The sequence below is a fragment of the Peromyscus californicus genome, unplaced genomic scaffold (assembly GCF_007827085.1).
Source record: "Peromyscus californicus insignis strain IS unplaced genomic scaffold, ASM782708v3 Scaffold_78__1_contigs__length_188168, whole genome shotgun sequence".
NCBI lineage: Eukaryota > Metazoa > Chordata > Mammalia > Rodentia > Cricetidae > Peromyscus > Peromyscus californicus.
Genome location: NW_026294593.1, coordinates 172,432 through 188,169, shown reverse-complemented (window position 1 = coordinate 188,169; position 15,738 = coordinate 172,432). Strand labels below are relative to the sequence as shown.

Sequence of the window (15,738 nt, the reverse complement as noted above, 5' to 3'; positions counted from 1 at the left end):
CTTCTTGTTTAAGTACATCATTTCAACAGCTGTTTATCAAAACACTTCCTGATGTGAAGGACTAGATCCAAAAAGGAAATCATCTCTGCATTCACAGAAGCAGGAATCTAATGCATCCAGCAATAAGATGAAAATACTGTATATAGAGACACTACCCAAGTGTTGCTAGAGCCTAAAGAATTTTGACAAGCAGAGACCTGGTAGGTTCCACAGAGCAGATGTCATTTTAACTGAACCACAGAGCATAAACAGAATTTTAAAGGGGAAAGAAAGTGATCTGCATTGAAGGAAGAGCACTGGCAAAAGCAGGCAGGATAATAAAGTATAAATCATTAGTCACCAAGTACTTTCATGTGGCCAGAGCAAGGAAGAGGGGGAAAGATCCAGGAGGAGGTAAGACTAAGAGAGCAGGCTGGAGGCACATCATGCAAGCCCCAGAAAGCTATGTTAACTCTACCATGCAGGCAAGTTCTTCACGGATAAATGACATGACCCCCAAAAAGTCACTAATAAAACTTCATAGAACCGTAAAGGGTAATGTTTGAAGTAGTAAAAATAAGGGAGTTGGGGGTGGAACAGAGTCAAAAAGTTACTAAAATCATCCACAGAAGATGGTCTGATTTCAGACCAAATTCAAGTTATATCAGTAGGAGTGGAACTCCCAATTATATAGAGGGTTATCAAAAGTTATAAGCATAAATGACATGCCCTATAGTTTTCTCAATCCAAAATAGAGACAAGTTGATACCACTAGTATGTTGAGCTACAAAAATACCTAAGCTGCCCAGTAAAATACTATCTAGTAGATACCACATATGAGTTTGGCCATATTTCAGATTTTATACTTCATAGAACATAAGTTTGATTTAAAAGGAGAAGAAAAAGAAAACTGGAGGAGGCAGGAAAATACCTTATTCACTTCAGTTGGGTCAGGGTCTTTGAAGGTAAGAAATTTAATCTCACAGGACTTGGTCAAAGGCTTATACATGCCCCATGGTTGTCCGTCCACAAGAGCCAAGATGGATTTCCTGCAGTACCACTCACTTAAATCTAGGAATACAAAATTGATTGGTGATCTAATCTAACAAAATCCAAAGTGAAAAGCTCCATGTTTAAGTGCTACATTCTGAGACAATGAAAATCAAAATTCTGCCAATTATTCTTGCAGAAATACTATCTATTATACATGACAAATTTCAAAAGAAAACATCACACACAGAGACATTATTAACCATTTACCCAAACCTTTAACAAAATTTATTAAAGCTAAGTGTCATCTTAAGTTAATTTGCCAGTTAATAAAATAATCCTCAAAGACCTATCATTAAATATTCAAAGAGAAACAACATGGACACATGGCTTGATTCATACACAAGTCAGAAGAAAAGGAAAATATATCTACACTCACATAAATCTGTTTAAATTATCCTTGAGTCTTGCTCCCAAACCACCTCTTTCTGCCATTATTCCATGACACAGACATTTCAAACTAAATAATGCAATTACCATTGTAAGAGTATAAATGTGAATTCACATGTAAACCAGTCACCTCTCATCTGTTCCATTGCCCTACCCTAAGAAATTCTAACCCTGATCACACATTTGACACATAATCACAAAAATGATCAAACTAGATTCTAACACATAAACTAGTACAAAAGTTCCATAACCAGGGTCTTAGGGGTCAAGATGAGGATGGCTCAGAAACTTCATCTCTGCAGACGGTATGTATAGAGAGAGCTCCATTCCGGCCTTAGGTTTGTCTTACCCTCCTCTGGAATCTCCTACTGTCTACCACAGCACAGGCTAAGAAACTGCAGTCAGTTGAGGGTTTGTTACATATGTCGCTGCTATTTGGGTCAGATTTTCATGTCTGATTCTTTAGTTAAACTCCCTCCTTTTTTAAAAAAAAAAAAAAAAAAGGTTATTTATTTTCTTTGTCTGTCTGTATGTGCACGTGCCCACAGAAGCCAGGAGAGGGTGTCAGGTCTATTAGAACCGGAGTTACAGGCACTTGGGAGCTGCCTGATGTAGATAAGTGCTAGGAACAGAACCCGGGTCCTCAGTGAAAACAGCAAGAGCTCTTTTCATTGCCTGGCTATCTCTCCAGCCTCCTCTCCCTCTTGATAGGACTCCTGCATATACACCACTCCTACTGTATGCAAAAGACTAAAATAGTATAAGGTGGTAGTTTTCAAACTCTGCTCTAGGAATCCAGGTCCCCTAACACAACATTAACCAACATTAACAAGTTAAGCTCACACATCCACATCCACATGTATATGATATGTGTGTGTGTGTATAATATATATGTACTCAATGTGTGTGTCTGTGTGTCTGTGTAGTGGGTGGTAGATGTGAACCTGCTGGGGTGGGGGATACATGCTGAGGCCAGAAGAGAACATCAGTTATCAGGTGTCCTGCTCTATCACTCTCTACCTTATTCCCATCAGACAGTGTCGGTCACAGGACCTGAAGCTAGGCTGGTGATCAGCAAACCCCCAACGATCCTCCCCTCTCTGCTCCAACACCCCCAACAGTGCAAGGGGTTACAAGTAGGTGCAGTCACACTCGGCTTTTTTCATGGGTACTGGAGATTTGAACTCAGATCCTCATGCTGTCACAGCATCTTAATTACAGAAGTTTGATTGCTGTGATAAAGCACCATGACCACAAGCATGGTCATGGAGGAGGAAAGTTTATTTCGTTCATACTTCCACATCATGACCCACCATCTAAGGAGGAGTTGATGCAGAGGCCATGGAGTAGTACTGCTTAATGGCCTGCTTCCATGGCTTGCTCAGCCTACCTTACGCACCCAGGACCACCAGCCCAGGGATAGCACCACCCACAATGGACTGGGCCCTCCCACATCAATCACTAATTAAGAAAACTCTATACCGAGTTGGCCACAGGCCAATCTGGTGGGGACATTTTCTCAGCTGAAGTTCATTCTTCCCCTAGGACTCTAGCTTCTGTCAAGTTGACAAAAAGCTAGACGGCACACACAGCTGGTGTTCTTACTAAGCCATCTCTGCAGCCCAGCTTCTCTATCTTACATTCTGGACGTCCTAAAACTACCACCTTAAGAAAGGCACCTCAAAAGCTAGGCATGGTGGCGCACACCTTTAATCCCAGCACTCAGGAGGCAGGGGTAAGCCGATCTCTGAGAGTCTGAGGTCAACTGGTCTACATAGCTAGTTCCAGGCCAGCTATACTGTAAGACTCTGTCTCATGGGGAAACAAAGAAAAAAATAAGTAAACAAACAAAAAACAGAAAGTCAAGCAAGACATAAAACTACAAAATGTCTGACTTCACTATTGTGAATATCCTAATCCAAACATATGTCACAAGTAAGCTGAAAAATCACCAACAGATATAGAATAATAGAGAAAGCATGGATGGGTGGATGACAGATTGGTGACTGACAGGCACATAGATAATAAATACTCATAGAGAGAGGTTCTCTTAAGTGTCTTCAATGTTCAGTACCATTCAGTAGTATTAACAGTACTATTTTATCAGAGTGTAACACACACTCAAAAAATAATACTCCAAAGAGTATACTTACTTTCGTTGGCATCCATTCATCCAGTCTCTTATCCAAAATGACATCGTAGCAGAAGGCCCCAGCAATTACTGTAAATCCAACAGCAAGGAAAAAGAAAAAGGAACGCAAAATCTGTTAGGGCAAGAAGTTTCTCATCTACAGCAATTGATTAGTTAGGTCATAGAAGGCAATCGCCCCAAACTCTACAAATTGTAAAACTATTTTCATACCCCAGGTGCATGCTAGGGCATCATAAAACTCCCCCTATCAAAAACACCAGTTCATCTTTTGTCAATCATCATTTTTTCTAAACATTCACACTTTCTTCAGGAATATTATACTATAGGGATCTCAAATGGATGCTGGATACAAAACTACAAAGGGATAACACTTAAGTAGATGTATGACTAAACACACAGGAAATGCCCAGTTTCTTCATAATAGCTTAAATATCTTCATTTTTTTATTTTTTGTTCTTAGAACAAAAATCATTCTCTGAGCTTCTTTCATGTATTTTGGCACACACACACACACACACACACACACACATACACAAACACACATACACATATATATTAGTTTCATCACACATTGCTGCTATACACAATGATGAGAAATTCTGATTTTAACATGGTTAGATTCTTATCCTTACACCTCATCTATGTGGTACCCCTCTGGCCATGTTTCTGAAGAATGGAACCACCCTTAAGCACAGTTCTTCTCAGCAGCCTACTCATCTTTCCATTTCCTCACCCTCCCACAAATTCAATTCAGAAACAGTCTTTAAAAAAAAAAAAAGAAAGAAAGAAAAAAAAGAACACTATGACAGTGTAATTCTTTAACATTTATATTCAAGAGTCACTAATTTTGTGTTAATTACTGATATCATATTACTTCACATTTCATCCTAACAGAGTAATTTTATTACCTACAATACATGAAGCACGTGCACAGTCTTTACACTAGATAAAATCAGAAATAAACTCTGTACATAATCAAAAATAAATACCAAAATATTCACAGATCTTAAAAGTATAAATAGTGATGTATATATTACCAGGAACTTCTGGTGCTCTGACCAAGCTGACCACATAATCATCTTTGAATGCCCTTTCTACTACACAGCCCATCATCATGGCACAGGAACGCCAATAAGCCTAAAGAAAGAAACATACACATAAATGTAACACACTAAGATTCACTCAAGTTTCTACATTATTAAAACTGAAATCAACTCTTGGCTTAGCACATATTTTTCCAATACCTGTCCATTCATCCAGAGCAATTATGCCATTAATACAATCAAAATCTATTGTGCTTTTGCCAAAATACCTAGGTTCACATCCAGACTTTACCGCTTTGTAACTAGTAGCCTTAGTCAAGTTGTGGATGCTCTCTTTATCATTTGTTCATGGCAAATAGGAAGAAATGTACCTACTCTCTAGAGTTTATATGAGACAAAATGAACACCTATAAATTACTTAAACCAGTACCTCACGCATAATAGACACTCAGTGTTACTACTACTAAAGCTTCTATCATCTTCTTGTTTAAGTACATCATTTCAACAGCTGTTTATCAAACACTTCCTGATGTGAAGGACTAGATCCAAAAAGGAAATCATCTCTGCATTCACAGAAGCAGGAATCTAATGCATCCAGCAATAAGATGAAAATACTGTATATAGAGACACTACCCAAGTGTTGCTAGAGCCTAAAGAATTTTGACAAGCAGAGACCTGGTAGGTTCCACAGAGCAGATGTCATTTTAACTGAACCACAGAGCATAAACAGAATTTTAAAGGGGAAAGAAAGTGATCTGCATTGAAGGAAGAGCACTGGCAAAAGCAGGCAGGATAATAAAGTATAAATCATTAGTCACCAAGTACTTTCATGTGGCCAGAGCAAGGAAGAGGGGGAAAGATCCAGGAGGAGGTAAGACTAAGAGAGCAGGCTGGAGGCACATCATGCAAGCCCCAGAAAGCTATGTTAACTCTACCATGCAGGCAAGTTCTTCACGGATAAATGACATGACCCCCAAAAAGTCACTAATAAAACTTCATAGAACCGTAAAGGGTAATGTTTGAAGTAGTAAAAATAAGGGAGTTGGGGGTGGAACAGAGTCAAAAAGTTACTAAAATCATCCACAGAAGATGGTCTGATTTCAGACCAAATTCAAGTTATATCAGTAGGAGTGGAATTCCCAATTATATAGAGGGTTATCAAAAGTTATAAGCATAAATGACATGCCCTATAGTTTTCTCAATCCAAAATAGAGACAAGTTGATACCACTAGTATGTTGAGCTACAAAAATACCTAAGCTGCCCAGTAAAATACTATCTAGTAGATACCACATATGAGTTTGGCCATATTTTCAGATTTTATACTTCATAGAACATAAGTTTGATTTAAAAGGAGAAGAAAAAGAAAACTGGAGGAGGCAGGAAAATACCTTATTCACTTCAGTTGGGTCAGGGTCTTTGAAGGTAAGAAATTTAATCTCACAGGACTTGGTCAAAGGCTTATACATGCCCCATGGTTGTCCGTCCACAAGAGCCAAGATGGATTTCCTGCAGTACCACTCACTTAAATCTAGGAATACAAAATTGATTGGTGATCTAAATCTAACAAAATCCAAAGTGAAAAGCTCCATGTTTAAGTGCTACATTCTGAGACAATGAAAATCAAAATTCTGCCAATTATTCTTGCAGAAATACTATCTATTATACATGACAAATTTCAAAAGAAAACATCAACACACAGAGACATTATTAACCATTTACCCAAACCTTTAACAAAATTTATTAAAGCTAAGTGTCATCTTAAGTTAATTTGCCAGTTAATAAAATAATCCTCAAAGACCTATCATTAAATATTCAAAGAGAAACAACATGGACACATGGCTTGATTCATACACAAGTCAGAAGAAAAGGAAAATATATCTACACTCACATAAATCTGTTTAAATTATCCTTGAGTCTTGCTCCCAAACCACCTCTTTCTGCCATTATTCCATGACACAGACATTTCAAACTAAATAATGCAATTACCATTGTAAGAGTATAAATGTGAATTCACATGTAAACCAGTCACCTCTCATCTGTTCCATTGCCCTACCCTAAGAAATTCTAACCCTGATCACACATTTGACACATAATCACAAAAATGATCAAACTAGATTCTAACACATAAACTAGTACAAAAGTTCCATAACCAGGGTCTTAGGGGTCAAGATGAGGATGGCTCAGAAACTTCATCTCTGCAGACGGTATGTATAGAGAGAGCTCCATTCCGGCCTTAGGTTTGTCTTACCCTCCTCTGGAATCTCCTACTGTCTACCACAGCACAGGCTAAGAAACTGCAGTCAGTTGAGGGTTTGTTACATATGTCGCTGCTATTTGGGTCAGATTTTCATGTCTGATTCTTTAGTTAAACTCCCTCCTTTTTTAAAAAAAAAAAAAAAAAAAGGTTATTTATTTTCTTTGTCTGTCTGTATGTGCACGTGCCCACAGAAGCCAGGAGAGGGTGTCAGGTCTATTAGAACCGGAGTTACAGGCACTTGGGAGCTGCCTGATGTAGATAAGTGCTAGGAACAGAACCCGGGTCCTCAGTGAAAACAGCAAGAGCTCTTTTCATTGCCTGGCTATCTCTCCAGCCTCCTCTCCCTCTTGATAGGACTCCTGCATATACACCACTCCTACTGTATGCAAAAGACTAAAATAGTATAAGGTGGTAGTTTTCAAACTCTGCTCTAGGAATCCAGGTCCCCTAACACAACATTAACCAACATTAACAAGTTAAGCTCACACATCCACATCCACATGTATATGATATGTGTGTGTGTGTATAATATATATGTACTCAATGTGTGTGTCTGTGTGTCTGTGTAGTGGGTGGTAGATGTGAACCTGCTGGGGTGGGGGATACATGCTGAGGCCAGAAGAGAACATCAGTTATCAGGTGTCCTGCTCTATCACTCTCTACCTTATTCCCATCAGACAGTGTCGGTCACAGGACCTGAAGCTAGGCTGGTGATCAGCAAACCCCCAACGATCCTCCCCTCTCTGCTCCAACACCCCCAACAGTGCAAGGGGTTACAAGTAGGTGCAGTCACACTCGGCTTTTTTCATGGGTACTGGAGATTTGAACTCAGATCCTCATGCTGTCACAGCATCTTAATTACAGAAGTTTGATTGCTGTGATAAAACACCATGACCACAAGCATGGTCATGGAGGAGGAAAGTTTATTTCGTTCATACTTCCACATCATGACCCACCATCTAAGGAGGAGTTGATGCAGAGGCCATGGAGTAGTACTGCTTAATGGCCTGCTTCCATGGCTTGCTCAGCCTACCTTACGCACCCAGGACCACCAGCCCAGGGATAGCACCACCCACAATGGACTGGGCCCTCCCACATCAATCACTAATTAAGAAAACTCTATACCGAGTTGGCCACAGGCCAATCTGGTGGGGACATTTTCTCAGCTGAAGTTCATTCTTCCCCTAGGACAGTAGCTTCTGTCAAGTTGACAAAAAGCTAGACGGCACACACAGCTGGTGTTCTTACTAAGCCATCTCTGCAGCCCAGCTTCTCTATCTTACATTCTGGACGTCCTAAAACTACCACCTTAAGAAAGGCACCTCAAAAGCTAGGCATGGTGGCGCACACCTTTAATCCCAGCACTCAGGAGGCAGGGGTAAGCCGATCTCTGAGAGTCTGAGGTCAACTGGTCTACATAGCTAGTTCCAGGCCAGCTATACTGTAAGACTCTGTCTCATGGGGAAACAAAGAAAAAAATAAGTAAACAAACAAAAAACAGAAAGTCAAGCAAGACATAAAACTACAAAATGTCTGACTTCACTATTGTGAATATCCTAATCCAAACATATGTCACAAGTAAGCTGAAAAATCACCAACAGATATAGAATAATAGAGAAAGCATGGATGGGCGGATGACAGATTGGTGACTGACAGGCACATAGATAATAAAGTCTGACCTGGTAGATGGCTACTTCCATGCTGTGGTTCTAGACTTTTTTTTTTTTTTTTTTTTTTGGTTTTTGGAGACAGGGTTTCTCTGTGTAGCTTTGCGCCTTTCCTGGTACTCGCTTTGGAGACCATGCTGGCCTGGAACTCACAGAGATCCGCCTGGCTCTGCCTCCAGAGTGCTGGGATTAAAGGCGTGCGCCACCACCGCCTGTCGGTTCTAGACTTTTATTCCAAGCATTTGGAAATGTTAGGGGCATAAAATAGCACCTGCTACTGCAGTAAAGGAGATTATCAACTAGTTGAGACCAGTTAGGAACATCATTTGGACCTGCTGGACTACTTTTTTGGCAATATAATAGAGAGGGGACAGCCAACATTCTCAGAAGCTTAAATCCTTTCCTGAGAAAAGAGGATTCTCAGAACCCCTCAGAACTCTGGGGAAGGGATTCTCAGACTTCTTCCAGCAGAACTCAGGTATCAGCACCTTAAACATTTAAGTGATTCTAGTAGACAGTAGTATATAATACCCATTTATCGCTTGTAAAGGTTTTTTTTCCTGTAAATTCATTTATAATTTACTTTTGTTAGGTTCTATGACAGAAGTCACTATGTTTTGTAGTTTACTACACTAACCTTTAATTAGGGAACAAATATCATGTCCTATCCTCATCTGTAATTTACAGAGAAAAATCTTTAAAATTGGAATAAAATAATGTCATCCTGTCAAATGATAAAAAGGACTTTGTCTCTAAATGAAAAGGATCTCTCTCTCTCTCTCTCTCTCTCTCTCTCTCTCTCTCTCTCTCTCTCTCTCTCTCTCTCTCTCTTTCAGTTACCCTCATCAGCTCCCCAAGTCTCCATTCACTTCTGTCCTGTGGTAGGTTTCCCACCTCAGTGTTGGGCCACACTGCTCTGTTGCCCTGGCGCTATTGGACGAGCAGCAAGAGCGCCCTAGCACATGCCTAACAAGCTCCATTCCTCTTGCTATAACTTCAGTCCAATTTCTTTATTGTCAGCAAAGGTCAAGCTTCTTGGCTTCCAGCTTTTACTTAATTATCCATAAAATTAGATTTAGTTACATATAGACTAACTGTAACTCTAAGAACCTTATAGTTTGATATTGTTAAGATTTATATGTTTTTATATATGAAGTAGCACATTATATTTAGGAATTTTTTTCTTTCTTTTCTAGAATTTCAAGCACACAAAATCCTTTATAATTTAGCCGGGCAGTGGTGGCGCACGCCTTTAATCCCAGCACTCGGGAGGCAGAGCCAGGCGGATCTCTGTGAGTTCGAAGCCAGCCTGGGCTACAGCGTGAGCTCCAGGAAAGGCACCAAAACTACACAGAGAAACCCTGTCTCAGTCTGTGATGTTGTCCTTTTGTATGCTGCCAACTCACTTGCTCTCATGTTATTTGCATCCTCGTTTATATATACTTGAGCTATTTGCTAATTGTCCATTTTGTAATTTCCTGAACTTATCTTTGCTGCTGATATTTTTCTGCATTATCTTTTAAATTTTTCTGACATGAAAATTATAACAGTCAGTGAAGGGTATGGGATTTATAATGGACAAGTCATAAAACCTTTTAATAAAAATTTCATCTTTGAATCATAAAAAAAAAGAAAAAAAATCCTTTATAATTTAAAAGAATTCCACTTTCAAGATGCACCAAAACCACAGTTGTCACACAAGTTATTAAAATATTATGAGCCTCTCTGGCCCCCAGCCATGGCTGACCCTAGCCCGAACACCGTTTGGTTCCCAGCATTTCACGATTCTACTTCCCTGTTTGATAAAACCTAAGAAAAACCAGGTTTGCGCCCCCGGGAAATATGCTTAAAAAGAAGGGGGGATTCAGTCTTTTAAATGTCATATTTTGGTGGTCTCTCTCTCTCAATCGGATTCCCGAAAGGGAGAAAAGATTTGTACATCTTTGTGTGAGAGAGAAAGCAGCTGGTCAGCCATGTCCTCTGGCTCGCATCTAGGCCAAGGAGTCTCAATTGTGGGGTAAAGCCCCCCACCCCAAGGGGCGATGACCCCCAGATCTCTGCTTCAGGGATCAGAAGATGTCCTCCACCAGGGTGGGGGCAGGGAGGGGTGCCCGCAGTGGAAACTGGAGATGAATTCCTGCCCTGCAGGACAGGGAGGGGCCGTGGGGGTGCAGAAAGAAAGAAAAGGCCAGAGGTCAAGCCTGGGGAGGACCCATGGTGCCAGGAGGTGGGCTTCGGGGCGCCCCGAAAGAGGGGTGCTGTGGGGGCATCGTGTAAAGAGGGGCTCGCTCCCTTTGGGCACGCCCTGGTACCCCGGAACCCGAGTGGGGGAGGGGGAGGCGGCGGCCTGTGGGCCCCCGAACCTCCAGTGTCGCGCGCAGACCACTAACCTCTCAGTGCGGGGCTCATCTTGCGTGTCCCCCGACCCTTTCCCGTCCAAGCACAGGGGTCTCCCAGCTCCCACCACCAGAATAATAGCATTCTTGGCCTGCCTAGGCCGGCTTCTCCCCTCCCCTCCCTTTCTTCTTTCCTCCCAGCTTGGCCAGTTCAGCATTGGTTTCCTGCACCGCCCACGCACCCCCTCCGCCCCCCGCAAGCCCTCGGAGCACGCTGGGATCTGGCGCCCCCTCTTCGGAACAGACTGCATAAGGCCAGCGGTCCGGGCTCTCGGCACACGCGTTTCCAACTTCAGTTGGTATGTGTCGAAGAAGAAGGAGAAGAGTCCCGACTCCGACCCGAGGAAGCCAGCCACCGGAGAAGGTCCGCCGAGCGTCGCCGAGGTCCGCTGCGCGGTCACCAGTGGACCTTCGCCCAGCCAGGTGTGAGACCCCGTCGCCCTTCCTGTCTTCGCAGAGGAGTCCTCGCGTGGTGAGTATGAGGGACAGGAGGAGGCGCCGACGACGAGGGGCCCAGGGTCCTGGGCTTCCTCCCCAGAGTGAAGCAACACCTGGGAGGTCCCCTCCTGCCACCATGGCTGCGGCGGGTGGTTCCGACTGCCTGCCCCCTCCTCCTCCTCCCCCCAACGACAACGACAACAGGCCCAGCAGCCCTGTGCCCATCCTCGGTCCCATCCACGAACAGCACACGGGAGACAACGGCAACCTCGGGGAGGACCAGCAGTGGGAGGACCACCGCCCCCAGTACCACGTGGACAGGCTCCCGTCGGCCAACAACAGACTCCGCTACCTGCTCCAAGAGGAAGAGGGACTTGAGCCGGAGCAAGGTCAGATCCAGGTGCCTGAAGAAGGCGAAGAGGAGGAAGAGCTCCAGGGCGCTACAGCCACTCCCACTCCAGCACTGCTCTTCGGCGACGACTGCCTTGAAGACCTCCCCTTCCAGTTCGATGGCAACGCCGAAATGCTGAAAGAGTTCCTATCCCAGTGCCGGGCCTTCCTGGCAAAGGGCACCAGAGCTCTCGCCGATGATCGAGCCAGGGTGTGCTTCGTGACGAGCATGCTGATTGGCCGAGCCGCCCGCTGGGCTACTGCTAAACTGGACAGATACACTTACCTGATGCACAACTACGAGGCCTTTATGATGCACTTGAAGCTTGTCTTTGAAGACCCTCAGAGACGTGAAGCTGCCAAACGCCAGATCAAATGTCTGCGCCAAGGCCAGGACTCTGTTGCCAACTATGGCAACGAATTCCACATGCTTGCCCTGGAGCTGGATTGGAGTGAGCCTGCTCTAATCGACCAGTTCCTCGAAGGCCTCAGTGATGCCATGCATGAGGAGCTCGCCCACAAGAAGATCCCAGACAACCTGACTGACCTGATCAACCTTTGCATTTACATCGAGAGAAGAATGGCCCGTGATGCTGCTGCCGCCGCCGCCGCCGCCGCCGCCGCCGCTGCTCCCGTCGTCACTGCTCTCGCCGCTGCCGCCGCCGCCGCCGCCGACTCCGCCGCCACTGCCGCCGCCGCCGCTGCCGCCACTGCCGCCGCTGTTCCCGCCGCCTCTGCTCTCGCCGCTAACGCTGCCACCGCCGCCGCCGCCGCCGCCGCTGCCGCCGCTGCCGCCGCCGCCACCACCGCCGCCGCTGCTCCCGTCGCTGCTCCCGTCGCTGCTGCCGCCGCCGCCGCCGCCGCCGCTGCCGCTGAAGATGAAGATGATGACGACAACCAGGCCCGAGGTGGCCCCCCCCCCGGGCCGTGGTGATGTCTCAGACCCACCAGACGGATCCCACTGAGCCGGTGGGCAGTGCTCGCATGCGCCTGACCAAGGAAGAAAAAGAGAGACGGTTTAAACTGAACTTATGCCTGTATTGCGGCTGCGGAGGCCACTACGCGGATAACTGTCCTGCGAAGGCTGTGACTACTCACTTTCAAGTGATGCTCCAGATCCATATCCCGGGCAGACACACTCTGTTTGTCCGGGCTATGATTGATTCTGGAGCATCAGGAAACTTCATCGATCAAGACTACGTCATCCACCATGGGATTCCTCTAAGAATCAAAGAATGGCCAATCATGGTGGAAGCGATTGATGGGCATCCTATAGCCTCGGGCCCAATTGTTCTGGAAACGCACCACCTGATTGTTGACCTGGGTGACCACCGAGAAATACTGTCTTTTGATGTGACTCAGTCTCCGTTCTTTCCGATTGTCCTGGGAGTTCGTTGGCTGAGCACCCACGACCCTCACATCACCTGCAGCACTCACTCCATTGTCTTCAACTCGGACTACTGCCGATTTCGATGTCGGATGTACTCTCAGATACCTCCTGCTGTGCTGTTACCAGTAATATACCCACCACATCCACCATTCTTCTACCACACGGATGGATACAGAGTTTTCCACGTCCTCTACCCTGTGAGGTATTACGATGTCCATAATGTGTACACGCCTGTGGATGAGCATGTCTACCCTGGTCACCGGCTGGTTGACCCTCACATAGAGATGATCCCTGGAGCACACAGCATTCCCAGCGGACATGTGTACTCATTGTCTGAATCTGAAATGGCTGCCCTGCGAGAATTCGTGGACGAGGACGACGCAGCGCAACACGACGGCATGATCCAAAATCAGTACCATCGCCTGGCTCTTCCAAACCTGGGAGACCAGGCACACCTGGCAAGCTACGGTGAATTTGTCCCTCAGATTCCTGGATACCACCCGATTCCTGCCTATGCTACCCTTGCAGGTCATCACGTGACATTTGCATGGTACCCAGTGGGGCGAGATATACACGGAAGAATGATCCTCATACCTGATGTGATCACCTGGTGCCCACATTGGCACCACCATCATATTCATCCGGTACCTCAGTATCCGCCCCCGCAGCCCCCGCAGCCCCCGCCGCCGCCGCCACCTCCACCACCTCCATCCTACAGTCCCTTGTAAATACCTGTCGTCGTGTGTCCTCTGGAGTGTCTCTGCTCTCAACTTCATCCTGTGCAGCTTCTCAGTGACTGTGTGCTGCTGGATCTTCAGGCCACCTGAGGCACAAAGAAAGGCACACAGGGCTGACACAGGACAAACTGATTTCTTACAGAGGGGGAGAAGAAGAGGAGGAGGAAGAGGAGCAGGACACGACTTGCCCATACCCTAGAGCGCCTTATGAAGGAAGCCGAACTTTCTGGTGCAGTACGGAAAGGCTTCCGTGATTATCCTGCTGCACCCACTGGAACTTGACCTTTGAACTATTTGTCTTAACTCTTTGTGTTTGATTTTCTACCACTGCCATTAACCCTGCTGCAGGACCTGTCACCCCCCCTGCCTGCTGAGACTCCATTTTGCTTCCATGCAAGGAGATGAAAGAGGCAGGCCTGAAGGAGCGCATGTTTCAGCCCAGTCTCCAGGGGCAAACACAGCCTGAGCAGTGGGACACATTTTCCTTTTCTTCGTGGTGAAGTTCCCTTTTGCATCATCCTCTCACCCTTACCCCTGCTTGCATGCTTAGTTTAGTAGTTGTTTTTTTTTAAGAGTGTTACTCTCAAGTGTTGACTGTGCTTTCAGAATTTTCATTGAATTACAGTCTCAATTCTATCAGTTGGGCCTTTAAATTTCACAAAAAGATGATACACAGACTCCAAGAAGAAACCTAATTGGCTATTGATTCTTGTTCAATTGGATCAGAAAGCTTGTCAATCATTGTGTTTTACAGTAATTACTTTTAAATGGTGCATTTGTGCTTCTGATTTTTGTGAAGCATCACTTCAGTTTACCTCAGAACTCAGTTCCATCCTTCATCCATTTTAATTGATTTGATCTTCAAGCTGCAGAGTGCCTAGAAATGGGTCATCATCTGCAGCCATGGCATAGACACACGGACATTAGCCGCCAGTGCAAGCAAACGTCTGAAAGTTGACCTCGACAGTCAGGGAGAGCATGCTGGTGTGGGGTCACAGCTCCCACACAACATCCCTGACACACGTTGGAGTGTTTTTTGAAGCTTGCCAATGACTTTTCGGCAGTGTGTTCTATGCTCTATTCCAATATATACTATCTATAGAGGTTAGGCATTAAGGATAAGTAATCTTCAATTTACTCTATAATACTGAAATTTTGTTAAGTTTCCTTTTATTTTCTTAGGTTGTTAAGTTTCCTTTTATTTAGTTAAGTTGTTAAGTTTCCTTTTATTTTGCTTCTGTTGATCAAGTTTACAGTAATTGTTCCTTTTTTTTTCTTTTATTTGGCATTTCCAACAAAAATGCCTTTATTCATTTATTAGGAAGGAAAGATAAGTTGGAAAAGGAGGAGCATACAAATGGACAAAATTGACTAATTGGCTGTAGGCCCAAATTTTTATTTTTCATTGATTAATGATGAAGAGGATGTGAGCGTTCCTATTGCTGGTCATAAAGGTCATCATGATGGGTCAGTTTAGTTTGAACCAGGAGGCATTTGGCTGAGATACTGATTTGACATGGGCATCTGTATGGTGCAGTCCAGAGTTGTGTTTAAGTTTGCAGGTACCTCCTGGACTCCTGAACTGATCTGGCTGTCACACGTCATCGACATCCCGCATCCCACACAGTACCGAGATTGGCAACAGAGAGCACCCTGTTGGAGAGGCCTGAGAAGTCATGAAGGACCACCTGCGGAAGAGAAGAGTCTGCAGGAACCGTGCTACATATTCAGCTGGAGAGGGAACACGCATCTGATGGGAATGGACGCTTTTGATTGTTTCAGATTGTAGAACATTTCTGAGTTGGTTTTGAACATTGCATTGTTTTTCTTTTTCTTTTTTCTATAGAC

The 15,738-nt window shown here is 44.6% G+C and overlaps 2 protein-coding genes across 5 annotated transcripts in view; both read right to left on the bottom strand.

Annotated features, from left to right (window-relative positions):
- Positions 1 to 880: 880 nt before the first annotated feature.
- On the bottom strand, positions 881 to 12,425 carry LOC128100334 (39S ribosomal protein L39, mitochondrial-like). 2 transcript variants are annotated; one of them, XM_052722376.1, is made up of 5 exons: positions 12,311 to 12,425; positions 6,004 to 6,143; positions 4,609 to 4,708; positions 3,573 to 3,640; positions 881 to 1,050 (listed from the first exon to the last, which is right to left on the bottom strand). In XM_052722376.1, the coding sequence occupies exons 2-5, from the start codon at positions 6,079 to 6,081 to the stop codon at positions 1,045 to 1,047; spliced, it is 252 nt and encodes an 83-aa protein (XP_052578336.1). In that variant the 5' UTR covers positions 6,082 to 6,143; positions 12,311 to 12,425; the 3' UTR covers positions 881 to 1,044. The 2 variants fall into 2 exon arrangements, with proteins under 2 accessions (XP_052578336.1, XP_052578337.1); XM_052722377.1 differs by lacking the exon at positions 12,311 to 12,425 and adding an exon at positions 12,050 to 12,156.
- Positions 12,426 to 12,562: 137 nt separating this feature from the next.
- Positions 12,563 to 15,738, bottom strand: part of LOC128100332 (NOP protein chaperone 1-like) — a 168,446-nt gene continuing 165,270 nt past the window's right edge. For 2 of the 3 annotated variants that reach the window (XM_052722369.1, XM_052722370.1), the window contains 2 exons: positions 13,886 to 13,976; positions 12,563 to 12,753 (listed from right to left, as the gene is read on the bottom strand). In XM_052722369.1, the coding sequence (XP_052578329.1) occupies positions 13,968 to 13,976 (9 nt within the window). In that variant the 3' untranslated portion in view covers positions 12,563 to 12,753; positions 13,886 to 13,967. The remainder of the gene's footprint in view (positions 12,754 to 13,885; positions 13,977 to 15,738) is intronic. The other variant, XM_052722371.1, reaches the window with a different exon arrangement.

Bases quoted from the DNA above. Each gene is read 5' to 3' on its own strand.
- LOC128100334 (XM_052722376.1), bottom strand. From the start codon at position 6,081: ATGTATAAGCCTTTGACCAAGTCCTGTGAGATTAAATTTCTTACCTTC. The intron at 4,709-6,003 runs GTATTTTCCTGC...TTCTTTCTTTAG, and splicing joins ACCCAACTGAAGTGAATAAG to GCTTATTGGCGTTCCTGTGC. The intron at 3,641-4,608 runs GTAATATATACA...TTGGATTTACAG, and splicing joins CAGAGCACCAGAAGTTCCTG to TAATTGCTGGGGCCTTCTGC.